This window comes from Crocodylus porosus, unplaced genomic scaffold, assembly GCF_001723895.1.
Source record: "Crocodylus porosus isolate Cpor-Errol unplaced genomic scaffold, CroPor_comp1, whole genome shotgun sequence".
In the NCBI taxonomy this organism is placed as follows: Eukaryota; Metazoa; Chordata; order Crocodylia; family Crocodylidae; genus Crocodylus; species Crocodylus porosus.
Genome location: NW_017728916.1, coordinates 6677510 through 6705200, shown reverse-complemented (window position 1 = coordinate 6705200; position 27691 = coordinate 6677510). Strand labels below are relative to the sequence as shown.

General features: G+C 60.6%; 1 protein-coding gene across 4 annotated transcripts in view; it reads left to right on the top strand.

Moving 5' to 3' along the window:
- DLG3 (discs large MAGUK scaffold protein 3) overlaps positions 1-27691 on the top strand; it is a 76918-nt gene that overhangs the window by 46434 nt on the left and 2793 nt on the right. For 2 of the 4 annotated variants that reach the window (XM_019536363.1, XM_019536365.1), the window contains 10 exons: positions 10810-10924; positions 16994-17170; positions 18300-18375; positions 19039-19138; positions 22388-22429; positions 23291-23341; positions 24195-24296; positions 24404-24576; positions 25033-25142; positions 25804-25895. In XM_019536363.1, the coding sequence (XP_019391908.1) occupies positions 10810-10924; positions 16994-17170; positions 18300-18375; positions 19039-19138; positions 22388-22429; positions 23291-23341; positions 24195-24296; positions 24404-24576; positions 25033-25142; positions 25804-25895 (1038 nt within the window). Of the gene's footprint in view, positions 1-9891; positions 10210-10809; positions 10925-16993; positions 17171-18299; positions 18376-19038; positions 19139-21093; positions 21140-22387; positions 22430-23290; positions 23342-24194; positions 24297-24403; positions 24577-25032; positions 25143-25803; positions 25896-27691 lie in introns of those variants that run through there. The other 2 variants (XM_019536366.1, XM_019536364.1) reach the window with 2 other exon arrangements.

Below are 27691 nucleotides of genomic sequence, written 5' to 3'. Positions count from 1 at the left end.
GGCCACAGGCCCCACGTCGCCCCGGCGCGGGGAGCGGCCCAGCACTGTGACCAGGGCCGCGAGGTGCCACTGCAGCCGAGGTGACACCCGGGGTGGGCGGGGAAACGGGGGTGACACCCGGGGTGGGTGAGCGTGGGGAAATGAGGGTGACACCCGGGGTGGGTGAGCGCGGGGAAACGGGGGTGACACCTGGGGCGGGCAGGGAAACGGGGGTGACACCCGGGGTGGGCGAGTGTGCGCCTGCGCCCTGGCAAGCCAAGGGTCAGCACGTCGTGCATGTGAGCAAGTGTGCAACGGCTGCCTGGGGAGAGCACGTGCGGTGGCACGGTCAGCGTGGCAGGCGGGTGGGCGGACCTGACCCTGATCCGGATTGGTGCTGCGGCACCGCACGAGGCACTGTCCTGCTTGGCGCCGGCGCACTCGTCCCTTGTGGCCAAGAGCACTTCCCGGTAGCCCGCGAGCTCTGCGCGGCGTTGCCCGCCATGTCAGGCAGGAGCCGCCCTGGGCAGTGCGTCCGGTTGCCAGGAAGTGGCTCGTGGGTTTGTTTCGGGAGGTGGCGACAGCGCTGCCGGAGGTGGCGCGGTGGGGCTTGCCCTGGTGTGGCAGAGGGAGGTCGGCGCCATGCCCCTCCACCCTCGCTGTCTCTTCTCTGTCGGTGCAGTCATGCCTCAGCGTGGCCGTGTATGGACTCCCCGTGCGTGTCAGGTGTGACCAGGCGTGCTCGCGCCTCTCCCTGGCCCTGCCCTAGGCAAGGCCTCGCTCTGCGCTGCCAGGTGAGAGCGTGCCAGAGCCCTCAGGTCTGGGTGGTGCCTAGTCTCGTGGGGTAACCCAGCGTCCCCGCCTGGCGTGGAGAATTAGGCCTGAGGCTCACGACGCCCTGTGCAGATGAAGGGTCTTTCTGAGAGGGGGCGGCGGGTGTGGGATTTGCAAGCTGTGAGCAGCTGTCACCCTGCGGAGCCGGGCGTGGACAGGGCCTGTGTTTCGAGAGGCGTGGTGCAGGCATCCCCTGCTCTCGAGCCGGGTGCCAGAGCTGTGCAGAGCAAAGAGAAGGGGTTGCAGGTGTCACTGACCCCTCCTCCACCCCCCAAACCATTGCGGACTCTGGTGGCAGGGCGGGCTGGCGGCCGCGGTGAAATCTGGGGCCTGTGTGCTGGGGCTTCTTCGTATCTGACTGACGTGGAGATCCTGTCCGGGTTGGCCCTTGCTGCCTTGATTGGAAGCAGAGTCTGCCTGTCGGAGACCGAGTCGGGCTGCCCCAGGCTTGTTCCTGTGATGGAAGCAATCAAGTTGATGCGTGCTGGAGCCAGCTGCAGGTCGGCTGCCGGGTCCTGTGCAGAGGTGACGCTGCCGGGGGGGGCGTGCACACAGGGGAGGAGCGGGACCTGCCGAGTGTGGGGCTGCAGGGCTTGGTGACAGGCTTGCCAGGGAATCATCCTCCAGGCTGCCGGAGTCGGGGGTCCGCGGTGCAGCTCCGCTGGGTTCTTGTCTGCAGGCAGCTCCCAAGGGGAAAGCCTTTGGGAAGGCATGGGTTGCAGGGATGGGGCAGATGTCTTGATGTCTTGCAAAGGGCCCCAGGAGGCTGCAGGGCTGCGCCTTGCACAGCTTCAGCAGCATCCTTGGAAGATGCTAATTAAACCTTGTTTTTAAAAGGCACAGATTTGCCTTTAATTGCCTTGCAAAGGTATTAGCAGCTAGCCTGTACTGCCTCAGCCTCTCCTGTGCCAGGCTGCGTAGCACCTCTTTGCCAAAGCCACTCATCCAGCATCCCTGCAGATGGGGAACCAGGAGGCTTTGCACATCCCTAGGAAAGGCAGGTGTTTAGTTTCCTACCCACATGTTCCTTGGGGTCTGGGGCTTAAATATTGACCTGCTGGACAGAGTTGGAGCTCTTCTGCAGCAGCTCACATGCGGTCTGCCCCAGAAGCAGGCCACCCTGACTGACGGTCGTGCTGGTCTCAGGTGTGTAGGCTCTTGGCGTTTGTGGCCCTTTGGGCAGCGTTGCCCCGCTCTGTGTTGTGACTTCAGGATGCAGATTCCTATCCTCAGTTTACACGTTGTTCCCTGTCCTTGACTCCTTGTGTTGCATTGTGCCTGAGGATGAATGGGAGCACTCGCTCTCTCTGGCCTCTCTCTTCGTGGTGAAAGCTTTCAGCCTTCCCTAGACCTTGTCTTTTTCTTAATATGTCTTTGTCCAGGTGAGCACCCTGCCAGTCCCTTCACATGCTCTTGCTTCTCCCCCTACCAGGCCCAGCTGCGAGGGAGGTGGACGGCTGTTTTAGGGGTGTGCGTCCAGGAGTCCTCTGTGTTCCTGTATTTCAGGCTCCATTTGTAAAGCAAGTTTGACAGAAATGAGCAGTGTGGGCTGAGCATTTCTTGCATGTAGCAAAAGGCAGAGAGCAGTCTCTTGACCTCTTTTTGCCTTTGGCTCAGAAATCACTGGGGTTCATAGCATGTGGAGTTCCTGTGCTGTCACGTGACTTCATAGCATGATGGCTTCAGGCGCACGTGTGCCTTAACGCCCGTTTGACTGATCTGAAGTCGTCATGGCAAGAAGCTGTGGCATTCTCGGAGCAAATATAGTGCCCGGCATTGAAGGGGCGAACAAAGCGCTGGGGAAGGCGGACAGTTGCGATGAACCTGTACATTGAATGCAGTAGGTACGCGTTTAACCTGGTAGTGCATGTCCATGAAAGGAACTGGCAGAAATTAATTATTAGTTAAGAGGTGAAAGCTGCAAATGTAGCCTGGGCATATCAGCTGCTTGTTATTGCCAGATAGAAGTGCACGTCAGCTCCACAGCATGCTCTTGCGTGCGGAAGCTCGGCCATCAGCAGGGGCGGTGTAGGTCTCATCTAGGAGCACGGGTTTATGGATTGTTAACATGGAGAAGCTGGTGCATGGCAAATCCCCACCCCTTTTACCTTGCGATTGCTAATTTGAGTGCTTGTGCTCTTATCTGCCCAGCCCTTGTGAATAAAGGAGAGGCTTTTTGCTGGGGCTCTGATAAATCAGTGCATGCTGTTTAATAGTGCTCAGGCTGGCTCCCAGAAGCTTCTGGGTCAGAGTGGAGACTTAGTGACTTGCCTGAATCTCCACAGCTTCTGCCCTCTTAATATCTTCCACATAGTCAGGGGAGAGAAGCCAAGATAAACTGAGAAAGAATAGCAGCCATGTTAGTCTGAAGTCAGAAGGCAGGGCAGGGTGGCACCTTAGAAACTAATTCAGAAAGGCATACATTTCCATAGGCAACAGCGTCTTTCATCAGGTGCTAACAGGTGTTAGCACAGACTAGGTAGGCTGCTGCCTACTTTCAAAGCTTACGCCTTTCTGAATAAGATAGCCTCTGAGGTGCCACCCCATCCCGCCTTCTGCACGAAGGAGTGGCAAGGCAGATGGACTGGTACCAGTTCCTTCTCCCTCCTGGGCACCAGCTGGCCTGGCGCAGAGGTTTCTGCAAGCCGTCTAAGCAAAAGCAGCCGTTCCCTGCAGTGGTCTGTGTTGACCCGAGTCCCTTGTTTCAGTTTCTTGTCTGGTGAGCGTTGCCATCCACTGGCACCAGCACCGTGATTTTGATGATGGCATAAGCTTCCAGGAAGGGGCAGGGTGTCCTCTTCTCTGTCATCATTCTTCCTGGCTGATCTCAGCAGGGAAACCTGAAGGGCTGTTGTGACTTTTAAGAAAGTTGCACAGCTGGATCCAGGCTCCTCTGCCCACGCCCAGGGAGCAGAGGCGTGCTGTGGGTTGAAGCAGGGAGGGAGTGACCGCAGTGAACTAAGGTGCCTTGAAACCAAGGACATCCTGGTAGTGCGAGGCAGAGAGATTCCTTCTGGAGTGGCTCCTTCAGCCCTCGTGGGGAGCCCGCGGGTCCCTGCTCCCAAAGCAGGCGTTCCTTCGGCAGAGCTGGCTGCGCTGCTCTCTGCAAGCCCCTGCCACTTTCCCAAGCAGGTCCCCCTGCTGTCCCCACCATACTTGGTGCTGTCTGTTAGAAACTGGCACTGGGGACCTCTCGGGTATTGTGACTTGGGATGATTTGCAGTCACGTCCTTCCACTGGATCTTGGGCCTTCGGAGCACGACCCATGGTGCAGGGCTCCCTTCCAGTTCCTGATGCCGCGGCCCAGAAGCACCCTTCCCCTGTGCTCACCTCCCTCTTTGATGGTTGCTTTCTCTCCTTTGGCTGGAGAAAGCCATCCCAGGCTTCCTTTCCAGTGACCCTAGCAAACCCCCAAGACAGGGGCTAGAGCAAGAAAGTAGCCCCTGTTTGGTGGCAGATGCCTTTGGGGTTTAGCAGAGAGGCCTGGTTTGTCAGGTCCAAGGGGCCCTCTCTTGCCTGACCAGTCCCAAGGTTACAAAGCACAGCACTGTCAATCCAGAGTGGGCAGCAGGGTGGAGATCCTGGCTCCGTCACCGTCTCACGGCTGGCTGTGTCCAGAGGCACAGCTGACCGCCACCTCCGTGCCACCTGCAGCTGGACCACGGGATGCTCGGCAAAGCATTTGGCAGATCTGACTCTGAGCAGGCAGGACTCGTACTCGGCCTTTGCAGCCAGCAGGCCACGTAGGCTCCTGCCCCGGCTCCATGCACCAGGAGCAGGGCCTCTCATAGTCACAGCTCCTGCAAGGGCGTGGGGCAGTTGTGTGCTGTGGATCGCTCTTTCTGGGGCTGTTGGGTTACTACCCAGCTGCCTTCTGCCTCGGTTGACTGCGTGCCTTTACCATAGAAAGAGCAACTGGCTCGGGGCACGGGGCTCACAATAAACACAAGCCTAGGAGGAATTATTTCACTGTGAGGCCGGCAAGGCAGATGCAGACAATAGCCTCTTGGATCCGAGAGCTTCGCCGTCTCGGCACCCAAATCCATTTGGTTTCTGCAGAGAGTTCAAAGCTCAGGGATTTCTTGGACGGTGGCAGGTCAGGGGAATGCTCCTCCATGTTGTTGTGAGACCCGTGGCAGCATCTGGCATGACCCCTGGCTTCCCTGCTCCTGGCAGAGGGAATGATCACCGGGCAGAAGTGCTTTTCTGTGGTGATGGGCTAGTGGAAATAATGAGCTGCAGCCTCTGAGCCCAGGGCATGGGGCCCAGCTCCCAAACAACACAGTCCATGCAGCTGTCCCACCACAGCACTAAGGTAGAGGTAACATTTGCCCTGCTCAGAGGAGACGGGGACTTGAGCAGAGGTGGATCTGACCTCTCCAGAGCTTACCTGCCAACAACAGGTCGAAGGAGACCCTGACTGCAGGCACCCCGTGCCCTTCCTGCTGTGCCATGCCAGCCATATTCTCCCCACAGAGGGACACAGCCCCCATCTGCCTCTTGGCTTCCAGCGCTCTTCATAGCCCAAGCAAAACTTCCCAGGGAAGCCCGGGGTTGGAGCAGATTGGTGGTTGCAGCAGGAATGCCAGGCTCTGCTGGGCTGGGTGACCGGGGCCTTGCGGGGAGTCAGCAGCTCTGGCCCGGCATGCCCTGCTGTTCTGCTGGCTCAGCTGTGTCAGCCGGGTGTGCCTCCTGCCCTCCGCCCAGGCAGCACAGCCCCTGCCGCCAGAGCCGGGTACAGACCCTGTGCTCACACAGCTCCCTCCCCTCGAGGCACTGGCTCCGACCATCCCAGCAAAAGGCCAATGCCTGATGGGAGTCTCTGCAGCACCTGTTCTGGTCTTGCTCCAAGCGTAGGCAACATCTCGTGTCTCTCGAGGAGAGGCCAGCTCCCAGTGTGTCCGGAGCAGCCGCGGTGCCCACGTGCTCCGGGGGAAGGCACATGGGGTGTGTGGGTCTGCAGGGGGACAGTGGCTGCCTGCCCCTGGGAGAAGGAGTTGGTGATCCCCACCCCTGCTAACGAGCTGCTCCCTGCTGCTGGTGGTTAAACTTAAACCTGCTCCCCTTCCTCCAACCTTTTCTTGCTGCAGGTGCCGGGAGCTCAGCTTCTCTCCGGCTGAGATCGGTTGGCGGGGAGAGGGCATTTGTTCCAGGAAGGGACCCTTGGGCATCTTGGGACAGCCTGTGCAATAGGCAGGTGCTGGACTCCTCCAATAATGCCAGCCGTGATCTAGCCAGAGGCATCTCCTCTGAGATGAAGGAGGATCCCATTTCATCCCGCACTCCAAACGGCGCCAGGCTGAGCGGCCAGAGGGGTGCCAGCTGGGGACTGGACTGGGAGGCCACGTGCAACCTGCAGGTTGTGTCCAGCCGGTGCAGCCAGGGCCTCTCACATGCTGGGTCAGGGGTGCTGCTACCTCACATGAAAGGCTCTCATGCAGAGAACGCTTCCCACTGCCACCTTGTTTGTATTGGTGTAGCTCAGTGGTGCTCAGCCTCTAGCCTGCGGGCCTCATCCAGCCCTCAGAGCTCCCTGTGGGTCCAGAAATCTGGCAGGGGTGAGGAGACAATTAACACTGCCACCACTCCCTCACTGCTGAATTTCCAAACCCGTGGGCCAGCTGGCACGGTCCTGCACACAGGGCCGGGGCTGCAGCCAGAGCTGCGCTGGCCCATGTGCCAGCTCGGACCCACAGCCCCTTTCCTCTTGCACCTCTGTTGTCTGTAGCTGAGTGAAAACCGTCTGTCTGGGGAGAATCTCGTTTCCTTTGTCCCATCGGTTCCTGCCCAGCTGTTGCTGAGATAGGGGCTATTTAAAAATTGTGGTTTTCATTCTTGCATCCTTTCCTAAGGAAACTGTGGTTGCCTTTTAAAGGCACTGCACAAGAACGGTCTCCCCCACAGCAGCAGGGCATGCCGGATGGGGCTGCCAGACTGCTAGCTGAGCACGCGGGCAGGTTTTGACCCCAGTCATCTCCTTTTGGGCATCACACAGGGAAGAGCGACCCAACTGGGGCTCCCTGCCCCACTTGGACCTAGCACTGCCTATTTCCCTCCCCTTCCCCGCTGCCAAGAGCAGTCTGGTGTGGCAGCTAACGTGGTCGCTGGCTGCGATCTGCACAGGTGTGCACGGCGTTCAGCCCCACTGACAACGTGGGCTGGGAGGTTGTTACAGGTGCAAGAAACATGTTTCTTGTTTTTAAAACCCGAGCAGCTGAGGAGCTGTTCAGAGAGCGTGGTTTCAGTGGTGAGCACACACGCTTGAACTATAAGTGACGCTAGCTGTGGCCCTATGTACCGGCATGTTGGGGCGTGCTCTCTGATTACATGCTCATGGGCTGCTTTTTTCTACCAGGACCTCATCTCATGGCACCCACCTGGTGCTTCTCTGCCAAGTGCTGGACCTTGCAACTGCAGTGCCACATTTTCCAGGACCCTGCGTCTTTGGGGGGTGTTCATCTAACATACAAACTCTGAGACTTCAAACCAGTGGAGCCGGGGGCGTGGGAAGGTGATGGGATAAAGGGCAGGAAATGGTTTCTGTCTTCAGCTCTTGAAAGTTTTGTGCCCGACTTTTGCACATCTCTGCAGCTGACATGGCTGGCAGTTGAAAGCTGATTTTTTGGCAGGAAAATAGCTCTCGCTGAGGAGAGGTATTGTGGAGCCTTCTGATGACAATTGAGCTTGATTTGCTTGAGTGAGGTGTCTTTAGAAAGTGCCTGCTGTACACACCAAGCCTGTTCACATGGGGCTCTTGGTGAGGCGTGGAGTGCGCAGCAGAGGAGAGCAGCTCTGTGCCGCGGCGGGGGCATTGGCTGCCAGCTGGAGAGGTGAGCCACGGCCGTGGGCTTGGACCGAAGGCAGGGAGGGGCAGAGGGAAGCTGTTCCTGGCTATACGGGAGAGGATCTTCTTCGTGCGGGTTTCTGAGGCGGGCAGGGCCGGTGGTCAGCTGATGCCTGGTCTGAACAGTGGAGTTTGGAGGCACCATAGTTGTGGCTTTGGGAGCCTCCAGTCAGCTTGAGGCCTGCACTGTGAGGCACCACTTCGGCTCCTTTCTGTGACTTTTGGTTTAGGAAAAGCCACTTTGGAAACGCAGCACAAGGACACTTAGGAGCAAAGGCTGCACAGTTAACTTGGGCATTTCCTGACTTTCCAGCACTTCAGGTTGTGTCATTCCAGCCCTGGGGTTTTGTGAAATGCAGCACACCATGCCTTTGCCGGCAACCTTTGCTACATGCACATAGTGTCTCCGCTCTGTGCGCCAGCCCGTCCATCCACAGAAGCTTTTTGTAGGAAAGAGTGGGCCGTTCCTCCCAGCGTTGTGCAGCGTTCCTGGCGCTGAGTGCAGAATCGGGGCCCAGGGACTCCCCAGAGCCGTGCTAGTTGCCCACCCGTACAGCTCAGCTTGGGAAGACGTCATGAGTGATGGGAGCAAAAACCGTGGACAAATGTCCCCATCCTCAGCCTGCTTCCTGTGTGTGACAGCTTGTCACCTCACACGTTCCAGTTTCCCCTGCACAGTCATTTTCTCCTGCTGCCTGCGCAGGGGCCTCATGGCAGAGGCGAGAGATGAGCCTTTTCAATAGGGGAATCATCTGTAAAAGCTGAGGGGGCCGGGGGCTCTCTTGGGACCTGCTGTGCCTGTGGAGTCTGTCTTTGCTAAGAGAAGGGGGCGATCCCCAGGTCTGGAGCTGGAGATGTGTTGCAACAGGGTGCCTCAGTGATGGATGCAAATCCAGGGATTTTGGGAGCACGGATAGATCCAAGTGGGGATGACCTGACCTTTGGCTCTTCCTGACTCGTGAGTGTTTAATTGTCTGGTGGGTGCCGCTTTCTGCCAGGACCGTGGTGCTTGTAAGAAGGAAGCCCTCATAGCGAAAGTGAAGCTTGTCAGGCGTGCAGTAGCATCCAGGCTGAATGCTGGCTCCCCAGGCTTCTCACATACTGTCTTTGCGCCACAAGCTGCCAGTGGGATAGGTGCCAGCCAGGCAGGTGGGCAGTGGGTCGGCTCTTGTGACCTCCGGGCACTCGGGCCAAAGGAACATCCTTGCTCTTGGTGATCGGTTCGCTCCCGCCGAGCCCTGCCCCCAGCCCTCGCACCCCATCTGCAGAGGGATGTGGCTCATGTGGAAGCGGTGAGGATAGGAAGCTGCATTTGGTGGCAGCCTTTTTGGGGAGACAGGAGCAAGTGTCACTTGTTTGGCCTCTCCCTGGGCCTGTTGCTGAGGAGCCGGTGACTGCAACAGTCCAGGCCAGGGAGCAGAGCTGGGTCCAGGATTGCGGTGGGCATGTGCCCTTGCCCCGCGTGCACCTCTCCCAAAAGGTGTGTGAGGCCCCAGGCTCCCCCCGTACCCACCTGGAGCTCACCTCGCCTGCTGCACTTCACAGGCAGCTTGGCAGCACATTGGGCCTGGTTGTGCCAAGGCAGTGTCTCGCTCCTCCTCCCCGGATCCGCTTCCTGCCCGGAGGCGCAGCTGTCGTGCATGTCAGCCTGCATTGGCGGTGCACGGTAATGGGGCAGGCGGGTGGGGGCCTTGGGAAGCAAGAGCAGGGCTTGCTGTGGCCGGCATATCCCCTGTCCGCTGGAGCACCCGCTGGGCCAGGGCCGAGCTTGCCTGAGTGCGTGCATGTCCCTGCTGCCTGCCTGGGGGTGCGATTTTGTGTCTGCTCTGTTACCCCGGGGTCAGTGATCTCCTGTCCTTATTGCCCAGGGAGATATGCCCCTTGCCCCCCTTGCCACAGAGCTGGAGCCATGGCTCTAGGGCTCCCTGCCGTCTGGGGCACCAGCTCAGTGCAGCCATTTGTTTTGCAGCAGAGAAAGCAGCACCCGAGCAAACTTTCTCCCAGCTGCTTCTAATAATTGAAAACTGTCCCCACCCTCTGCCTTTGTCCCCAACCTTTCCACCCAGCTGAAGGTCAGGCGAGGGAGCTGGGAGGAGCTCCAGGTGCTGGAAACTCCCCACTCCGTGGGATGCTGCCTGCAGCTCGCTGCAGGGTCCGAGCTGCCGGGTCTCGCTGGCTTCCCTGGAGCTTCCCTCCACCAGCGAGGGGCTATTCAGCTTGCTGCACAGCTTTTGGGGTGCACAACGCACGGCAAAGCTTCCAGGTCCTTCCTGCTGCCTCCTCAGAGCCCAGCCTTGCCTCTGTTGTTCCTGAGCCCCTTCCGCACCCACCCTGCATGTCCTTCCATGCGCGGATCAGGCTGAGGGGCGGCTTTCAGCACCTGTGAGGCCCTTGGAGCTACCAAAGAGCCCAGCTCCCTGCTCGTGTACATGCTGAAGCTCAGGGAGCTCACCAGGCCCTCTGGCCACAGTTCCTTTTGTCTCGGCGCCTTGGTATCCGTGCACTTCTGTGAGCTGGAAGCGCGTTGCTCCTCTTCCCTCTTAAAGGCTCTGGTAAAGGACCCTTGTTGCTGCTGGGCAGGAGGGTGGTGAGAGTGTGGGAGGAGATGGGCTGGGCTGGTGCTGCCTTGCGGAGAGGACTGTGCTGCCCCCAGCTCTGGCACCACGGGCTGACTCCCCAGGACATCCACTTCAGAAGGCTTGCTCCCCTCAACACAGCGCCCCACACCGAAGAAGCACCCAGTGTGCAGAGCCTGCGGCACCCGGTCTGGGAGCAGTCCAGCTTGTGCACACGTGGGCACTGGCTGGCAGCTCTGAGCAGAGTAGCCGTGCAGGGCAGCAGTGCGTGGGCACAGGGTGGTTTCCCTCCTGTCACTGAGGGGGAGCGCACAAGGTGTAGGGCTCTTTCCCCTGCCTGAAGAGCTCTTTGCCGCAGTAGCTGGAGTGCAGTGGTGCCGAGCCCTGCTCTGCACCCAACCTGGCACTTCAAGCCCCGTATCAAAGCAGGTCAGTGGCTGTGGCTCAGTCTGCTGCACCATCCAGTGAGGGGGTCACAGGAGCATTGGCTGTTTGGTGAAGCCAAGATGTAACAGCCTGTGATATGGGGTTGTCAGGCCTGCCCCTGCCCTCTGCTAACCACCTGTCTCTCTGCAGAGTACAGCCGCTTCGAGTCAAAGATCCACGACCTGCGAGAACAAATGATGAACAGCAGCATGAGCTCTGGCTCCGGCTCACTCCGGACCAGTGAGAAGAGATCCCTCTACGTCCGGTAAGGCACATCTTTCCCCTTCCCGTGGGTTCCTCTGCCTCTGCTAAGCTGGGGGTGGCCAGGGGTCCCCTTGACTGCAGGGAGGGGAGGGTCTCACCCCGAGATTTTCCATTGAGCACCCCCACACTGCAGCTGACCCCTCCAGTGACATGGGGCCCATCTCTTCCTTTTTACAGCTGAATTTTGCTCTGCCTACACTCTGGGAACACGTTGCAGGTGGGGGCACCTCTCCAGTACAAACATGTGTACACACGTGTGCAAGGCCCCTGCCAGGGCAGAGGTCCTCCCAGACTGAGCCTCCACCTGGGAGCACTTATCCCAGGGCCACCTCTGAGCAGAACATCTTTGCCTTGCTCCCCCCACCATAGGGAGCATTTGGAAATAAAAGGGCCACCAGGGGATGGGGAATTTGCCATCAAGACTGCCTGGGACCAGCAATGCCCTAAGCAGGGAGGATCGGGAACTTTGTGGTAGGGACGTGTGGTCAGGCACCTCGTGGCTGCACCTTCCCAGAGCTGTGGTCAGGTGCAGGGCTGTCTGAGCTGGCTCCTATCTCCCTCTCCAAGCCCCTGAGGCTGGGTCCGGCTAGAGGGGAGACGAGCTCTGCTGGATTATTGTTTCAGTCCTGGGCCAGGCCCACGGGTCAGAGCCATGCTGGGGTCCCCACCGGTCAGAGCAAGGCAGTGATGAAGCTGCATCCGATGTCCAGGGATCCTTGCCTTGCTGCTTCAGCCCCTTCCTTCCCCGCCCCACAGATCCTCCCCCACTTCCACTCCAACCCCTGTGTGCCAGTACCGGTCCTTGTTGTACTGGGTACCGGGCCATGCAGGTACTGGGTGCTTTCTCCTCAGCCAGCAGCTGCGTGTGTAGCTAGGAAGTGATTGCAACTTGCTAATTAAAATGAGTCACGGGGTAGGGGGGTGGGCAAGCGTCCCAGCAGGGCGGCTGACAGCTGTGTACTGAAAGCTGCCTGGAGAGGGACAAGATTGCAAGGCCTTTTTTTTTCTTGGCTCTGTCCGCGTCCTGCACCAGAAGAGGCCCCTGCAAAGGGAACCCAGGGCCAGGGCTGCTAGGTTGTGCTCTGATGTCCATGTTTTTGGTGGGCTCCGGCACTGGAGCTCTGCTGTGGGCCCTGCGTGTGGCCCTGTGTCAGCCTCTCGTCAGCGTGCCCCATGCCCTCATCTGACATCCCACAAACAAACTTCCAAGTGGAGGAGCACAGGTGGCCCCAGGTGGATCTGACTCTGGTCCCTAAATCCAGCCTTGCTGGGCTGGCTCCTTGCAGACTCCCTGCACCACTGGGCATTTCTGTGTACCGTGTAATGCAGAACGGGCCTGGCAGGGGCCAGGCAGTGGAGATGCCCCTGTTGATGCTGCCATCAGATGGCCTGGGGGTCGGGCTTCAGGGCTGGGCTGGGCTGGGCTGCACAGGCCTTCAGGAGCCCAGGTATGTCTGGTCACTGCAGGGAGCTGCTCTCATGAGCAGATGGTAAGAGCTGGTGCTTTGACAGGATCCTATGCTTGTTGGTACCAGAGGTGCTTCTTTCTGCCCCCAGAGCTGAGGAGCTCCCTCCCCTTCCATGGCAGGCACCTGCCTCTGGTGGGCGTGGGGCTGACATTTGCACCACGTCCGCTCACGTTGCCTGGCTCGTGCCCTCCGCACGCTCTCGCGCAGGGACATGTCACTGAACCAGGCCCATCCCTCTGCTTTAACAGTGCTCTGGGCACAGCAGCTCTTCAGAGCCTGTCCAAAAATCCCTTCCAGCCCAGCTGCCCCTCAGGCCCTCTCCTGCCTGCCATTCACCAGCCCCACCCCCTTCAAGCCCTAGTCTGTGACAGGGCTCCTGTGGCCCAGGACCATGCTCCAGAGCCACCTTGCACCTATCTTGGAGAGCTCCGCCCCGGGCTTGTGGGGTGGGGTAGTTTCGAGCACAATTTAGCTGAAACTGGTTGAGCTGTTCTGGGGACGGGACAGCAATTGCCGGGCTCGCTGCCAAGCTGCCTTAGTCAGTCCTCCAGGCAGGCACACGACTGTGACGTCAGGTGGGGAGCCCCTGCCAGCAGGAAGCAAGTGCCTGCCCCAGGGCTGGGCACGCCTGCATTTTTTTGGCTGCCAGATGCTGCTGGTCGCCTGTGCACCAGTGACCACTCTCTCCAGAGCTTGTCTGGACACGCCGCAGTGTAACACATGCTGCAGGCCCTCCTGTTCCTGCCCCAACTCAGGGCACCGTCCCCCCTGCTGTGACAAGTCTCCCAGGCCTGGCCAGTCCGGGGACCCTGCTGTGTGCAAGGCTCCCTCCCTCCTCCTTTTCTCCGACTGCTGCTGAGAAAGCTCTCGCCTCCCTGCAGCAGTGGGCTGTGGCCTGGCTTGTAGCCACAGCACCCTTTCTGTGTCTAGACTCCAAGAGCCCGCGAGGTGGCTGCTGTTAGCCACCAGCAGCACAGCCCCTGTTCCATGTCCAGTCTGGTGGTGACAGGCATGCTCTGTTTGCAGCCTCTTCCAGCAGCCAGCGCTGAGCCCTGATCCACACCCCAAGTTGCCAAGAGGAGTTCCTGCAGGCCCCATACAGCTGTGCGGACCCAGCCTGGAGCGTGGTCCTCTGCCGTGGCCTCGCTGTCAGGGTGCAGGCGTGTTGTTTCTTTGGCTTCCCAGGGTCATATGCAGCACAGGATGGTTGTTGGATCTCAAGGGCACTTGGAGCTAGATGCTGTGGTGACAAACAGGAGCAGTGCAGGGAGGGAGTTGAACATGGAGCGGGTCTCTGAGGACCTCGGGATGCTGCTTGTGGCAAGCCGGCAGGTGTAGGTCCCCAGGAGCTTGTCGGAGCATCCAACCCAGTGTGGGCATGGTCAGAGAGTCGGATCCCAGGAGCCGTTCTTCACACGGGCCTGGCTTCAGGCTGGGCTTCCGCAGCGTGGCCGCCTTTCCAGCACCAGTGCTAGGAGAGAGGGACAGTTCAGTCCCGGGGCTGGGGAGGCTTCCACTTAGTTAGTGGGCATTGGGAACCAGTGGATCAAGGCTAGGCTGGCACACAGAGCCAGCCCTGTGCCCCCACGCCTCTGCTGGGCTGTGGCTTGTGCGCAGTGAACCAAGCCGCATGGCAGACTGGAGCTAAGCACTGCTGAGGCCTGTGCTTGCTTTGGAGTAAACCTGCTTGACCAGTTCCCTTGGTGCCTGCCGCATCTTCTTGTTCCTGGCGGCTCTGCTCGCTCTGCCACGCTGGCTTCAGTGAAGCAGGTGCAGAAAGGCCCTGTGGAGTCAAGGCTCCAGCACGGAGCTGTTGGGAGAGAGTTGTACAGCTGAGAGCTGAGCAGGCTCTGAGCTGCTGGTGCTTTGGCACTGTCAGGAGTGAGGATGCCACAGTTCAGTCTTGGCTCATGGTGCCAGGCGAGCCAGTGGCTTTCTCCCTTGCAGCCATGCTGGCGCAGCTGGGGGCTGCCCTCCTGGCCACCGCCGTGTTGGAATCATCATCGTCGCGGGGTCCCACCTTGTTGCAGCCAACCTGGGGCCGCAGCTTGGATGCAGACGGGCTCTTCGGGGCTGCGGTCTATGCAGGAACAGGGCAGACATCTCCATCCAAACCAGGAAACAAACTTCCAAGCCAGTGTTGTACGAGAGGATGGTGAAGATGCTGCTGTGCTGGTTGCAGAGCCACAATTAGAGGGACTTCATCAGCTTAAAAATGGGTAACATCTGCCCTTACTGTTGCAAAGGTCCCTTCTCAGCAGCGACGAGATGGGACAGAGAATTTCTCTCTGCAGCAGCTTGTCTGTGCGGGATGGCTGCAGCCTCCAGCCCCAGTCATGCCTTCTCCATTCAGTCGGTTTCTCTTGCAAGTCCCCTGCATGGAGAAGAGGCACAGGGGCAGGTTGGCTGGACCGGGAGCTCTGAAACAGACCCCACTTCAAGCTGCTGCTGTCCTTCAGTGGCTTTGCTGGAAGCCCCTGGTTTCAGCCCCCATTACCTGAAGGATGAGAGAGTTTCTTCAGAGCCTGGAGGTGATGGCTTGCACAGTCGAAAGTGCCTTCCTCTGCCCCATGCAGGCTCGTGGCCGCTTTGCCGGTCCCTCAGGGCTAGTTCAGACCAGGTGCGCTGGAGCAGAGCTGTTGCTGGCTGAGCACCGTTCGTGCGGGGCACTAGGGCTCTGTGCTGCCTCCTCGCTTCTGCAAACCCGGCTCCGTGGGTCAGTCAGTCAGCAAGAGAAGCAGCGAGTGGCCCTGAGATGCCGCGTAGAGACGGCCTGAGGGGAAGCTGAGCAGAGCAAAGTGTCTGCGGGGCGGCCGCTGCAGAGCGGGTCTGCCTTGCAGCCCAGGGTGCTGCTACAGGCGGGAGGGAGTCTGCAGGCCCTGGGCAGTGTGTGTGTCGGGGGATTGCATATAAGGGTCTTAGAATTGATGTTAACCAGCTTCCCTGAGCTAGGGTGATGGAGGGCGGTGCTGTGGGCACTCAGCACGCTGTCTCTGCTCTGCCATGGTACATGGTGCTTTTGGTCGCTGTTTCCTCGCCATGAATTTGTTGCAAAGGGACATTTCCTTGCAGCGAACACAGGTCTCGCTGCTTTTACATTTGAGGTCATTTAAAGCCCAGCGGTATATGGAGCTGCTCCACAGATAAGGCTGCAGCTCGTGTGCTATTAAAAGCCTCCTGTTCAGCTGCCTCACAGCTTGCCAGAAGCTTGTGATTCCTCTCCTTTAGAAGAAAATTTACAGACAAGTCTGTGGTGCATTGAAGTTTATGGTGACAGATGTCATGAAAGACAAAGTTACTCCTGTACTGTAAATTGAATTGTAATGTAAACTGTGAGCAGGAGAAGCAACAGCTATGGGCCAGGGGCTTAAACATTCAGATACATTCTCAGTTTACAGTGTCTGAAATAAAACCCGTGTGTGCACAAAGTATCACGGTGTAAGCACTAAACATGGCCTCTGCTCTGTGTCGGCGGAGCTGCCTGCTGGCCAGCCCCAGGGAGCAAGGTTGTAGTTCAGCCACGTCACTAGAAACATTTTAAATCACTGCCAACCGGTGTCATGTTAATCCAGTCTGCAGCCCTAGTAATCCCATCTCCCTTCCTGGCTGGATAAGAAACCTGTTAGCCTGGCCTGATGAGCAGCGCTGCTCTGCACTCTCGCCCCCATGTAGGCAGTGCATTGGGGGCACTTGGCCTGGAAGGCAAGGCGCCGACTCCTGTGCAGGGGGCAGATCAGGAAAGGACACTGGCATTTTCATGTCTGCCCAGCTGTTGACCTGCTGCCTCCTCATGGGCTGCAGGGAGGAAGACTACAACGTTTCAGGAAGGCATGTGCGGACTGGCATGGAGGGTGTATCTGGGTGGTCGTGGGTACAGTGAGCCGTGGGACTGCGGGGGCTGTGTGTAAAGGGAGGGTGGTGGATGGAGGCAGCCTGGACTGGAAATGTTCAGGGTGCAGATTTGCTGCCTGAGCGGTGACAGCAGGTCAGCAGCAAAGGGCACTCGCAGGTGACAGCCTGCAGCAGTGTCCCGGCTGTCCTGTGAATGGCAGCCGCTGACTGTAGCACGTGCACGAGCTGCAGCCAACAGGGCTGGGCATGCACGTTTGGTCTGCTAGGGTGGGGCTCGAGGAGTGCAGAGGCTGCCACACTAGAGACCCGCTTCCCACAGAACCCAGGACTAGGGGTCTGGGAAGCCATGGGGCATTTGGGATCTAATCCTTCTCATCCATCTCTGGGCCTCATCCCCTGCTGTATAGGGAGGACACAGTATTGGTGAGACCATTTTGGATTATGCTAGAGCGAAGGGGTTATTGCAGCCTCCAGCTGGGTGGTGCAGGGGCAGTGGACGTGGCTCTCTGCAGGGGCTGGTGGCACACTGGGCTGGTCCCTCAGGTGGGAGGGGACTTGCAGCAGACGAGAGGACCTGAGCCAGGCACGTGGCTCCCCCCGGCCAGGTCCCCTGCAGGCACGTGGCCCAGCCTTGGCAGGATAGTGGGTTGCGTTGTTGCCTGCCTGGCTGCCCTGCTCTGACCCACCTTCCCCCCTGGCTGTGTCCAGCGAAGCTACTTCTAACATCCCTGTTTTCTGCTCCTTTGCAGAGCGCTGTTTGACTACGACCGGACCCGGGACAGCTGCCTGCCCAGCCAGGGGCTCAGCTTCTCCTATGGGGACATTCTGCACGTCATCAATGCCTCTGACGATGAGTGGTGGCAGGCGAGACTAGTGACGCCGCATGGGGAGAGCGAGCAGATTGGGGTCATCCCCAGCAAGAAGAGGTGAGTGTCCAGACCCCGCTCCTAACCCTGGCCATGCTCCAGGGTTTGGCTTGACAGCAGGGCCTGGTAGTGAGAGCCGTCCGTACCAGTGGTTCCATTAACAGCCCCAACTTGCAGGTGTGAGCGCAAGAGCCCCAGCTCGCCTTGAAGGAAGCTGTGTCCACCCCCCTGCCTGGGTGCAGGGTCACAGGAGTAGAGTAGGAAGGCTGTTCATAGGGTTCCTGCAGCAAGACCCTCCTGAACAGAAAGGGGTAGTGGGCCACCCCAGAGCCCCGCTCGCTGGGGCGGGAGCACACAGGCCTATTCCAGCAGGCACATGTCCAGCTCTGGGGGTGAAAATCAGCACAGCCCATTCCCTGCCCCTTGTGCTGCCCAGGACTGTCCATGTCTGCCAGCCAAGCCCCGTTGAGCACAAAACTTCAGACCTCGGGGAAAAGAGGAACCAGCCGACCACAAGCTGTGTCTGTGGGTTCTGCGGGTTTTGTGTTGAAGCAGAAGCAGATTCTGGGCACATGAGAAGGGAGCAGGCACTTCCCTCCCATCCGCCACCCGGCCCGTGCTTCGGTACCTGCAGGGCCGATGTGGGCACAGGTGGTCTCTGCTGCAGCAGGAGCTGGCCAGGTTTGGAGGGAGATGGGCAGGATCCTTCCAGGCTGTGGATGTTTGGGAACAGTGACGTGCAGGCCTGAAAGTAGCTTCATCCCAGTGGAGTTGGTTCCCTTGGGCTCCAGCTGGGGAAAGGCTTCTGCGTCCTCACCTGACCCCTCCTAGAGGGGCCAAGTTTTCTGTGCTCCCTGCAACATGCCTGTCCCTCCCGCCTCATGCCTGCCCTACGCTCTGGCAGGGCTTGTGCCAGACCTGCTCTTAGGGCTGCTAGGGCCAGTGAGGCTCTTGGCATTGGTTGCAAACCTGCAACAGGCCAGTTGTTCTAATCCATCTCTGACTGCAGGCCCCAGGGCCTCCAGCGCTGTCCCTGCCTGCAGGTCTGTCTCCTGGGAACTCTGGGCCGCAGGGCTGGCTGTGACCCCAGGGGTACAGAGGCGACTCTTTGCAGGCTCGCACGGAGCACGGCAAGGTGAGGAGCTGCTGTGCAGGCACTAGCAGGTTTTCTTTCTCAACTTTTAACCAGGGTGGAAAAGAAGGAGAGGGCGCGATTGAAAACGGTCAAGTTCCACGCCCGGACCGGGATGATCGAGTCCAACAGGGTAAGCGCCAGAGCCGGGTGGGGGGCGGGCGGGCTGGGCTGAGGCTGTTCCGAGAAGGGCAGGCAGAGTCTAGCCCAGTGCTGTAATGCTCCCCACTTGGGCATTGCAGCCAGCAAGAGCAGTTGTGTGTGGGGTGGACCCATTGCGGCAGAGCCCCTCCCTGCGCGCTGGGTCTGAGTGAAGATCTACGAGACGGCAGTTAGGAGCAGCCTGACGGGGTTGCGCAACACTGGCGCTTGCAGCAGACTTCCCTGCCGTGCTGCCGGTGACCCCGCCAGCGGGTGGTGAGGGCCTGGGTCGTGAGGGAGCACGGCCCTCTGCAGACCCTGGCTGGTGGGAGCCAGCCTCACGCAGCGTGTACAGGCAGCTTGAACTGGGCTGACGTGGAAGACCCAAGCCGTGCTGGCTCCCCCTGTGGCAGGCAGGGCATGGGCTCCCCGTGCGGACTGGACGGTCGACTACCCTACATCCCTGCAACACATTTTTTTCTCTGCACTTAATTTTTCTCCTGCATTATAGTCTCCATGTAATCTCCATGATTTCATTTGCGGGGCATGGCCCCAACCCCCAGCTCCTCATCGTCTCTTCATTTTTAATTTCCCTTGCATGCGTTAAACGCCATTGTTTTTTCTGTCCTCCCTTCCATCTCCATGTTCTTCACAGTCGATCAAAACGAAACGTAAAAAGAGTTTCCGCCTCTCACGAAAGTTCCCATTTTACAAGAGCAAAGAGAACCTGGCCCAGGAGAGCAGCGGACAGGAACGTAAGTAGCAGCCGGCCAGACAGGAGCAGCCGGCCGCACTGCCCCGATTTCCGGGGCCTGCTCACAGCAGACACGGCGCATGGCTTCGGCCTGCAGTCCCCTGCGCCAGGCTGAGCCCAGCCATCAGACAGCACTCACCTGGGCTTTCTTGCGCACGGGACCTGTCTGAGACTGCTTCTCTGCCTCTGACTGCACCTCCCCCAGTCCCCCGGGCTTCCCGCTACGTGCAAGCGGCTCCTTGAGCACAGGAGAGCCCAGGCTGGAGCATTGCCCGTTGTTCTCGGGAACCCTGCCCTCTCCTCCACAGCCGGGCAGGCCCTGGGAGGGCAGTGCGCAGGGCAGGCTTGGCCTGCTGCCACCAAGGATGATGTTAGGGATAGGTTGGAAACCCAAGCGTTCAGGGCAAGGAGAAGCCCCTTGAAGCTCAGCCAGTGTCCTCCTCACCGCTCCTCTCTGCCTACCTCATCCCTCCACTGCTGCTAACCTCCCCGCCGCAGAGTGGGCTGCCCCAGTCGTGTCTGTCCAGCCCCAGCTCTCGTGTGTGTGGTGTTTTCATCCTTTCACTGCTCTCAGCCCTCGCCTCCATTCTGCTCTGCTTTCCTCTGCTCCTCCCTGACGTGCCCTGGGCTCTGCCTTCCTCCGGTGCCCCAGGCTGCCGCCTCCGCAGAACACGGAGCAGGGCGTGCGGGTGCCCCAGGGAGCCCAGCTGCGTGTCCCTGCCACCTCGCTCTGAGCAGCCCGCTGCCACAGCACATCTTGGGGCTTCTTGGCTCGGGTGCATGACCCTGGTTGCAGGCAGGGGAGAGGTCCCGCTACTAGCAGCAGCATCGGGCTCCCGGTTGGAGGGGTTTGTGCTAGGCTGAGAGGGCAGCTGCTCTTCCCCCTCCCACTCGCTCCGTGGCGCAGGAGCTGGGCCATGAGCTGCTTGAGGTCCCAGCAACTAAGGGGCTGAGCCGTGGTCCAGAGATGGAGCCTACTGAGAGCCGTGGAGGGGGTGCCTGGGCTGGGCTGGGGTCCAAGGAGCCTGACCAGACCACAGGGGCCTGTGAATGCTGTGGGTGCCAGCCTATGCTCGTGGACAGACAGGTGCCCCGGTCGTGGAGTGAGCTCAGTAGCCACCGTGCGGGTGGTGTCTGATGCTGGACAATTGCAGTGCTCCCAGGTCTGGCATCAGGGCTACGAACCGTAGAGATGCCTCTGAGCAAAGCAGCTGTTGCCGGCTCCTGGCAGACCCCTGTGTGGGGCTGCTTGCAGTGCCGTAGTGAGGGCACAGACCCTGGTTTCCAGGCTCTGTCTCGGGCTGTAACCAGTGGGCTGCAGACCCAGTGCCATCCTGCCAAGGGTGTGCACTGCCTGTGCGCCAGCACGGCTGTCTGGTACCGAGCTCTGCGTCTGGCTGTGGCCGCAGCCTGCAGGAGCGTTTGCTGCAGGAGCCAAAGGGATGGGACTTCTGCCTTCCCATGGCAAGGGGGAGGGAGAGGAGGGGCAGCTGCTGAACCAGGGCACTGCACACCTGGGGTTTGCTCGCTGCCCAGTCCGGGTCTCACCAGCATGCGGCGCTGAGCCAGGAGCAGGGTCTGGGCTGCCGTCTCGTTGCCTGTGCGGGGCTGGGGATGGAGCCGTGTGGAGTGGGAGAGCTTTCCTCGCAGGCCTTACGTGGCGTTCAGGGCCGGGGCAGGCCCCACACGGGTGCAGCGGTCCCGGTGCTCCTGCTCCAGGCCGGGGACTTGGGCTGTGGCCCGTGGGGAGGCCCCGAGGCTGCCGTGGCCAAGAGAGGGCACTTGTGGGGCCGGACGCCTGTGGACAGGGGTTTGTCACTTCACTTGCAGCTGCGGCTCTCGACTGCCCTGTCACTAATGCTCACCTGGCTCTGTCTTCTTCCTCTCCCTGTCTCTGCCTCCCTTGCCTCCCCCTCTCTGTTTCTCTTCCCCCCTTCTTGCTGTCTGTGAAATCAGGACTTCCCTGGGTTAAGTGACGATTATTATGGAGCAAAGAACCTGAGTAAGTCCCCTTTGCGTGCGCATGGCCCGTCATGGTCCCCGTCCGGCCGTGTCCCGGGGAGGTAGGGCTCCCGACTTTGCTCCGGCTCCGAGGCTTCTCCGCCTGGGGCGTTAGGGGAGGGGGAACGGCCCTCCACCTGCTCAGCAGGAGAGCGGGAGTCCCCTCGCCGGAGGCCAGGTCCTGCCCAGGCCCTTCCCCCTTCAGGGCTCCAGGCTGAGCCTCACTGGCCCCTCAGGCTCAGAGCTGGCATGGACCTGGCTGGCTGTGCCAGCGCAGAGGCCTCCCCATGCTGCCCATATCATGGCAGATGCTGCCCTGTGATCGAGGCCGACCCCCCTCAAGCTATGGCTCCCAGGGCTTGGCTGTGACGCTTTGACGCCAGCCGGGCGGAGGCGTGCAGCCCTGCGCTGTGGGACCTCTGCAAAGCGCGTGTAGCGAGGCTGCTGGCTGGCGAGGCTTGTGCAGCCTCTGGACTGCAGCTCCCAGGTGGCAAGGGCCCACATGCCCAGGCTCTGTGCACATCTTGCTGGGCACTGGAGGCAGCGGCCAACTTGATACAGCCGTTCCTGCGCACCCCAAGACCTTGGGAGCAGGCCACAGGGGGAACAGCCCCGTAGGGAGCAGGGCGCCACAGTGCTGGAAACGGTGTAAAGGAGCCATGCCCTGAACTCTGCCGCGTCCTGTCAGTGTCTCCGTCCGTCTCCCCTGTCCATTACGTCTGCCCTCAGCAGGTCACGCTGCCCTCACTCCGGCCTCCCACACAGTGCCCGCATGGGGCGAATCCCTCACGGGGCCACAGCCACGGCCACTGCTGGCACCCTGTTCCCGGTGCAGATATTCTGTCCCTGGCACGGCGCCGGCGGAGGCCACCCACGGCAGGGGTGCAGCCTGGAGCTGAGCTCTCCCTCGTCCCGTGTCCTGTCCCCCGGTCTCCCCACAGGTTCTGCCTGGGCAAGGGCCGGGCTGGGGCTGCTGGCTTGGCCAGGGCTCTGCCCCGTCATGCTCCTTGCTAGGGATAGACGAGCAGGGGCTGCCCCAGGGCTGCAGAGGGAGGGAGCCTGCCCCAGCCCTGTGAAGCAGGGCATGCACGAGCCTTGTCCTGCGCAGGCCCAGCATGCTGTGGGAGGTCTGTGCAGCGCCTGTGTCCTGCAGCCACAAGCCCTCAGTGGTGGTCTGTCCCCTCCTGGCCACCTCCCGGGGAGCTCCTGGCCCTGCTGGTTCTGACCCAGGTCTCTTGTTGGTTTGCAGAGGGTGTGACGTCCAACACCAGTGACAGTGAGAGCAGCTCCAGTAAGTGTCCATCTTCTCCGTGCCGACTGTTTCCCTCCCTCCTGTCCCACTGGCATCTCCTGCTCAGAGTTCAACGCCTCTGGGGCCTACAAGGCTGGGCAGTGTTGTGGCCAGCTCCCTCCGGCACATGCTGTCTGCCAGCCTTGGCCCAAGGGGCCTCAGCGAGTGCTGTGACCTGGTTTCCCCCTGGCTCTTCCCCAGCAGCAGGACCCCACCCAGGGCTCTGACTGCCAGAGCTGTGCTGGCTTCTCCTGACCTCAAGCAGCTCCTGCCAGGTCTCGGCATGCATGCTGCTGAAGAAAGGAGTCGTGACTCCTGCGAATCCTTGGCTGCCCCTAGAGCAGAGGCCTCAGCTGTGGCCTGGGGCTGCTGTGCCAGCAGCATTTGGGCACCTGATGGTTGCATCCCACTCATGTCCCTGGTCTGACTGCATCCTGGGTGGACACAAGTGCACGGGCTGGGGCTGGACGGGAGAGCGTGGAACCCGCAGCACTCCTTGCACCACTGGAGGCTGCAGGTGCCAGGCAAGGCAGTGCCCGCTCTGGAGCGCGCGTGTGATGGGCAGGAGCAAAGCTAACTGGCTGTCCACATGGGCAGCACATGGCTGGCTGTGGGAGAGCCCTGATGGGTGCATGGGGGTGCGAGTGGCTCGTGGGCCGGCCGTGGTGATGCAGCCTGCGGGGCAGCCCTTTAGGGGTGGGGTGCTGCTTTAGGCTGGGACGCAGCCTCTGGCTCCGCTGTGCCCAGGCTTTGCCAGCCGGGAGGGGCAGCCCCGACTGCTCGCAGCGCTGGGGTGTCTGGTAGCCCAGGCTGGAGCGGTGGAAGGGCAGGCGTTCACCTGCTTCCCCCGGTCTGTTGCAGAAGGACAAGAGGACACGATTCTGTCGTACGAACCAGTAACGCGGCAAGAAAGTAAGTGCAGGAGGCAGTGTTGCCATGCCATGTCCACGGCACCTCCCCCCGCCACAAACCCTGCACTCCCTATGTGAGCTGGAGCCTGCCAGGCTGCTGCTCCCTGCCCAGCCCAGCCGGTGCCCACCAAAAGCCAGCGTGCCTGGCTGCCTGCTCCCACACAGGCTGCTGGCGGGGAAGGAGGCCCTGCCAAAGCTGCCGGTGGTTCCTGTCCCCCCCGGTTGTGGCTGAGTCTTGTCCCCAGCCTGTGAAATGAGGGCTGAAGCTGTAACCCCAGGCCTGTGGCACCTTCACCTGCCCGGCCCCCACACACTTCCCCCAGCTTCCTCCTGCACCAAGCTGCTTCCCTGGCCTCAGTCTGCCCATCTGTCCCAGTCTCCAGTCCTTGCCCCTGCATGCTCATGCCCGACAGGTCCCTGGATGGGACTGCAACTTCCTTCCTGGCCAAGCACTGTTGCGTTGCTGGTGCTTGGTTTAAAGGACATTCCAGGTGGTTTCCCCGAGCTCCCGGCTGGTTCCTCCTCCAGCTGCAGCATGTCACAGCCTCAGAGCCACAGCCCGGGAAGGGGCATTGCCCCCACGAGCCCTGGTGCAACATGCACAGATGCTGCAGCCAGGAGACCAGGCCCCAGCCCTTGGCCAGGGCTATGGCTTTGGCAGCGTGTGGAGAGGGGGCACCACCTCCAAACCTGAGTGGCTCACACCCACGAGTGTCCTGCAGCCCCTCATGCCCGTGTCAGTGGCAGGTGTCCCGAACCCAGAAGCCGCAGCCTGGCCCCTTGCACATCCAGGCATGGCCGTGGGCAGCTCCTGGGTCCATCAGCAGGGCTCAGGGTGTGGGTTTTGCTCCCAGTTCATTACGCGCGGCCAGTGATCATCCTGGGGCCGACGAAGGACCGGATCAACGATGACCTCATCTCTGAGTTCCCGCACAAGTTTGGCTCCTGCGTGCCGCGTGAGTCAGGGGTCTTCCTTGTGGGGTGGGAGGGACATTTGGAAGGGGCCTGCCTGTGGCCCCAGCAGCCAGGTGGTGGTGGTGATGAAGCCTGCCCTCTCTTCCAGACACCACCAGGCCGCGGCGCGAGAACGAGGTGGACGGGCAGGACTATCACTTCGTCGTGTCCCGGGAGCAGATGGAGAAGGACATTCAGGACAACAAGTTCATCGAAGCCGGGCAGTTCAACGACAACCTCTACGGGACCAGCATCCAGTCGGTGCGGGCCGTGGCAGAGAGAGTGAGTGAAACACCCTCTGGCACGACAGCCCCACGGTCCCTTCTCTGCAGCAGTCCCCACTGCGTGGAGAGACCAGCCTGCCTGCTGGCCACGTGGCTGAAGCAGAGCCCTCTTGCTGCTCAATGCCTGCCTGCGGCTCCCTCCACGGGCACAAGGCCAGCTGCCAAGCCACTGGGCCTCTCAAGCCACCGTCAGCAGCCTCAGCCCAGTCTTCCCTGGGCAGTGGGGCACAGCTGCTTGGCCAGTGAAGACAGGAGCAGACGTTTTGTGTGCCCAGAGCACGGCAGAGCCTGGGTAGTGGAGATGGCTGCAGTCCTTTGCCTCGGGCACTGCCACGGTACCCCATTGGCACAGATGCCACGTCCTGTCCGCTAGCCGTGGCCCCGTCCCCATCCCCTGGAGAAGTGAGCAAGGCCAAACGTGGGGGATTGACCCAGGCCTCTTTCACCCTTGCAGGGAAAGCACTGCATCCTGGATGTGTCTGGCAACGCCATCAAGAGGTTGCAGCAAGCACAGCTTTACCCTATTGCCATTTTCATCAAGCCAAAATCCATTGAAGCGCTCATGTAAGTGAAGCCACCTGTCAGCCACCTCCCCTCTGTGACCGTGAGGTCCTGCATCCCTGCCTCTCCAGCTTAGAAAGTGGTGTCGCTGTTGCTCCAGCATCAGCTCTTGGGTCTCATGACTTTTGGTGCGGGTGCCTCCCCTTCCCCACATGCAGCTGTGGTCGTGTGGAAAGGGCCAGGCCTGGATGACATCGTCTCCTCTTGTTGCGATCTTGGGCCCTGATCCGTGTGCTTCTGAGGGCTCGGGGCCTGCAGTCGGGGAAGCCACCACTGGGGAATGGATCTGTCAGGCAGGGAATAGATCAGGACAGGCATATTGGGCACAGGCAAGAAGCCTCCTGCGTGCCTGTCGGAGACCCTGCATGGCACTAGCCAAGCAGGAGGGCTGGCTAGAGATGAGACTGGAGCTCAAGAGCTCTTGAAATCGGGGTGGTCGCTCCAGACTGCTATGTGACACTGTCTAGGGCAGTCTCAGTTCCTGCAGCTGGGTTGGGTGGCTCAGGGCAGCAGGAAGTGCAGGGCGCAGATTCATCATCTTGCCTCCTGCCCCGACGGGGTGAGCCCATGTGACGTGGGGCTGGGCTGGAGTGGGGGGCAGGCAGTTCGTTGTTTTGCCTGCTTTAAATGAAAGAGTTTGCGGCTCTTCCTTCCCTGTCACTAGGGAGATGAACCGGAGGCAGACGTACGAGCAAGCCAACAAGGTCTTTGACAAAGCCATGAAACTGGAGCAGGAGTTCGGGGAGTATTTCACAGGTGAGAGCTCCTGGGCCAGCTCTTCCCCCTCCTGCACCAGCAGTGCTGACTACACCCATGTGCTTTGGTGTTGTGGGAAACCATCCACCCGCATGGAAACAAAAGCAGTCAGAAGGGGAGTCTGTCACCATACATCACGGCTGCGCGCTCCAGGGATTTGGGATAAGGGCGATCTGCCCGGAGAGGAGGGGGCAGCCAGGCAGGGCTTCGAGTGCAAGGAGGCTGCACAGGGAAGGGCAACAGAGAAGTGAAAGCATGTTGGTGCACAGAGGGCTTCCTTCGGCTGTCTCACCGGACCAGGGCCAGGCCATGCCCAAAGGAGAGGGTGACTTCAGAGAGAGGCTCTGGCTGTAACTGGTGACTCCAGTGGCTGTGTCTCTGAAGAGCCCTTGTGGGCAGCGTGGCTGATATAAGCAGCCTCCTGCCTCCACCCCTGGACAGGGGTGGCTGTCCATACGGCTCAGGGCTGGGAGCAGGCACCCGTGAGGATTTGGGACTTGGCAGTGCTCACCGCAGTGCATAGTCTGGAAAGCTGCAGGCAGGTGCGACGGCACGGACACAGAGCTGGCCTCCTTCAAAGGAAAGGGAAGCAGCGCTGCACAGCTGTCCCCGCTGCCCCAGGCCCTCTGCCAGGCAAGGCAGGGGCCAAGTTGTGGCACAGCAGGAGCAGGAGAGCAAAAACATTGTTCCCTGGAGGTGAAGGGAACTGGGCTTGCTTTGTCCGTGGAGTGGCCATGAGCTGCCCAAGGAAGCTGAAGCACACCAGGCCTTCAGCGATGCAGCTGATTCTGTTGGTCCTGGGTGGGTAATGGAGTCTGCCTGGCCTGGGAGACCCGAGACACGGGTGGGAGCTGGGGGACTAGGGTGGGAAATAACCTGTGGGAGGCGGAAAGCAAGGAGCACCCAAAGGGGCAAGCACTGCTGAGGCCTGTTGGGGAGGGAGCCTCATTCGCCAGGCGGCAATAGCAGGAGGCCTGGAGCGTGTGGGGCCAGCAGGGCGGGGTCTGGGGCTCTGCTGCAGGGTCAGTGCCTGGGAGCCAGGAGGAGATGGGCAGGTTCAAAGAGAAGCAGCAAAGCGGTCCAAGGGCCTGAGCAGCTCAGCTTCAGGGAGATTGACTGAGCTGAGCGTGCCCAGCCGAGCCTGGAGACAGAGCAGCTCTCCAGCCAGCAGAGGCAGAGGGAAAGGGGCCGACTGGGTGGGGAGAAGGGCCCAGTTGAGGACTCCTGTAGCAGGAAGCAGTGGGAGCTGGAAACCAGAGCCTGCTGTGACTAGAGCTCCAAACCCGAGACTGGAGCAGGCTGCCTGGAGACAGGGAGGAGCCTCCAGCCCTGGGAACGCTCCAGAGCTGGTTGGACGGACTGCGGTGGGCTGGGGTGGCCGGGGACGGCCCTGTTGTGAGCGCTAGGCAACCTGGAGAGGGTCCCTTCCAGCCCAGCTCTCCCAGGGTCCTGTAGCACGTGTTCAGGACCCAGGGCCTGGCTGGGGGGGGGGGGCAACAGGTGACTGACCAAGTGTGCCCAGCCTGCCCCCAGCCTCTGGCAGTGGTGCCCTGATGCTGGGGAAACTCAGTGTGGCATCAGCCAGAGGCCACGGGGTCGTGGCTGGTCCTTTGCAGCCTGTGCAACTCCCACGCCCTCCCCAGGCATGAAGTTATCTCCGGGGTCTCGCTGGGCTCCACAAGAAGAGCTCTTGACCAAAGCGAGCTGAAAAGCCTATGAGCTAGTTCCTTGGCGAGAGTCAAGCCAGGGCCTGGTGCATGCGCGATCTCGCCACCTGAGCTCTACCTGGTTCTCAC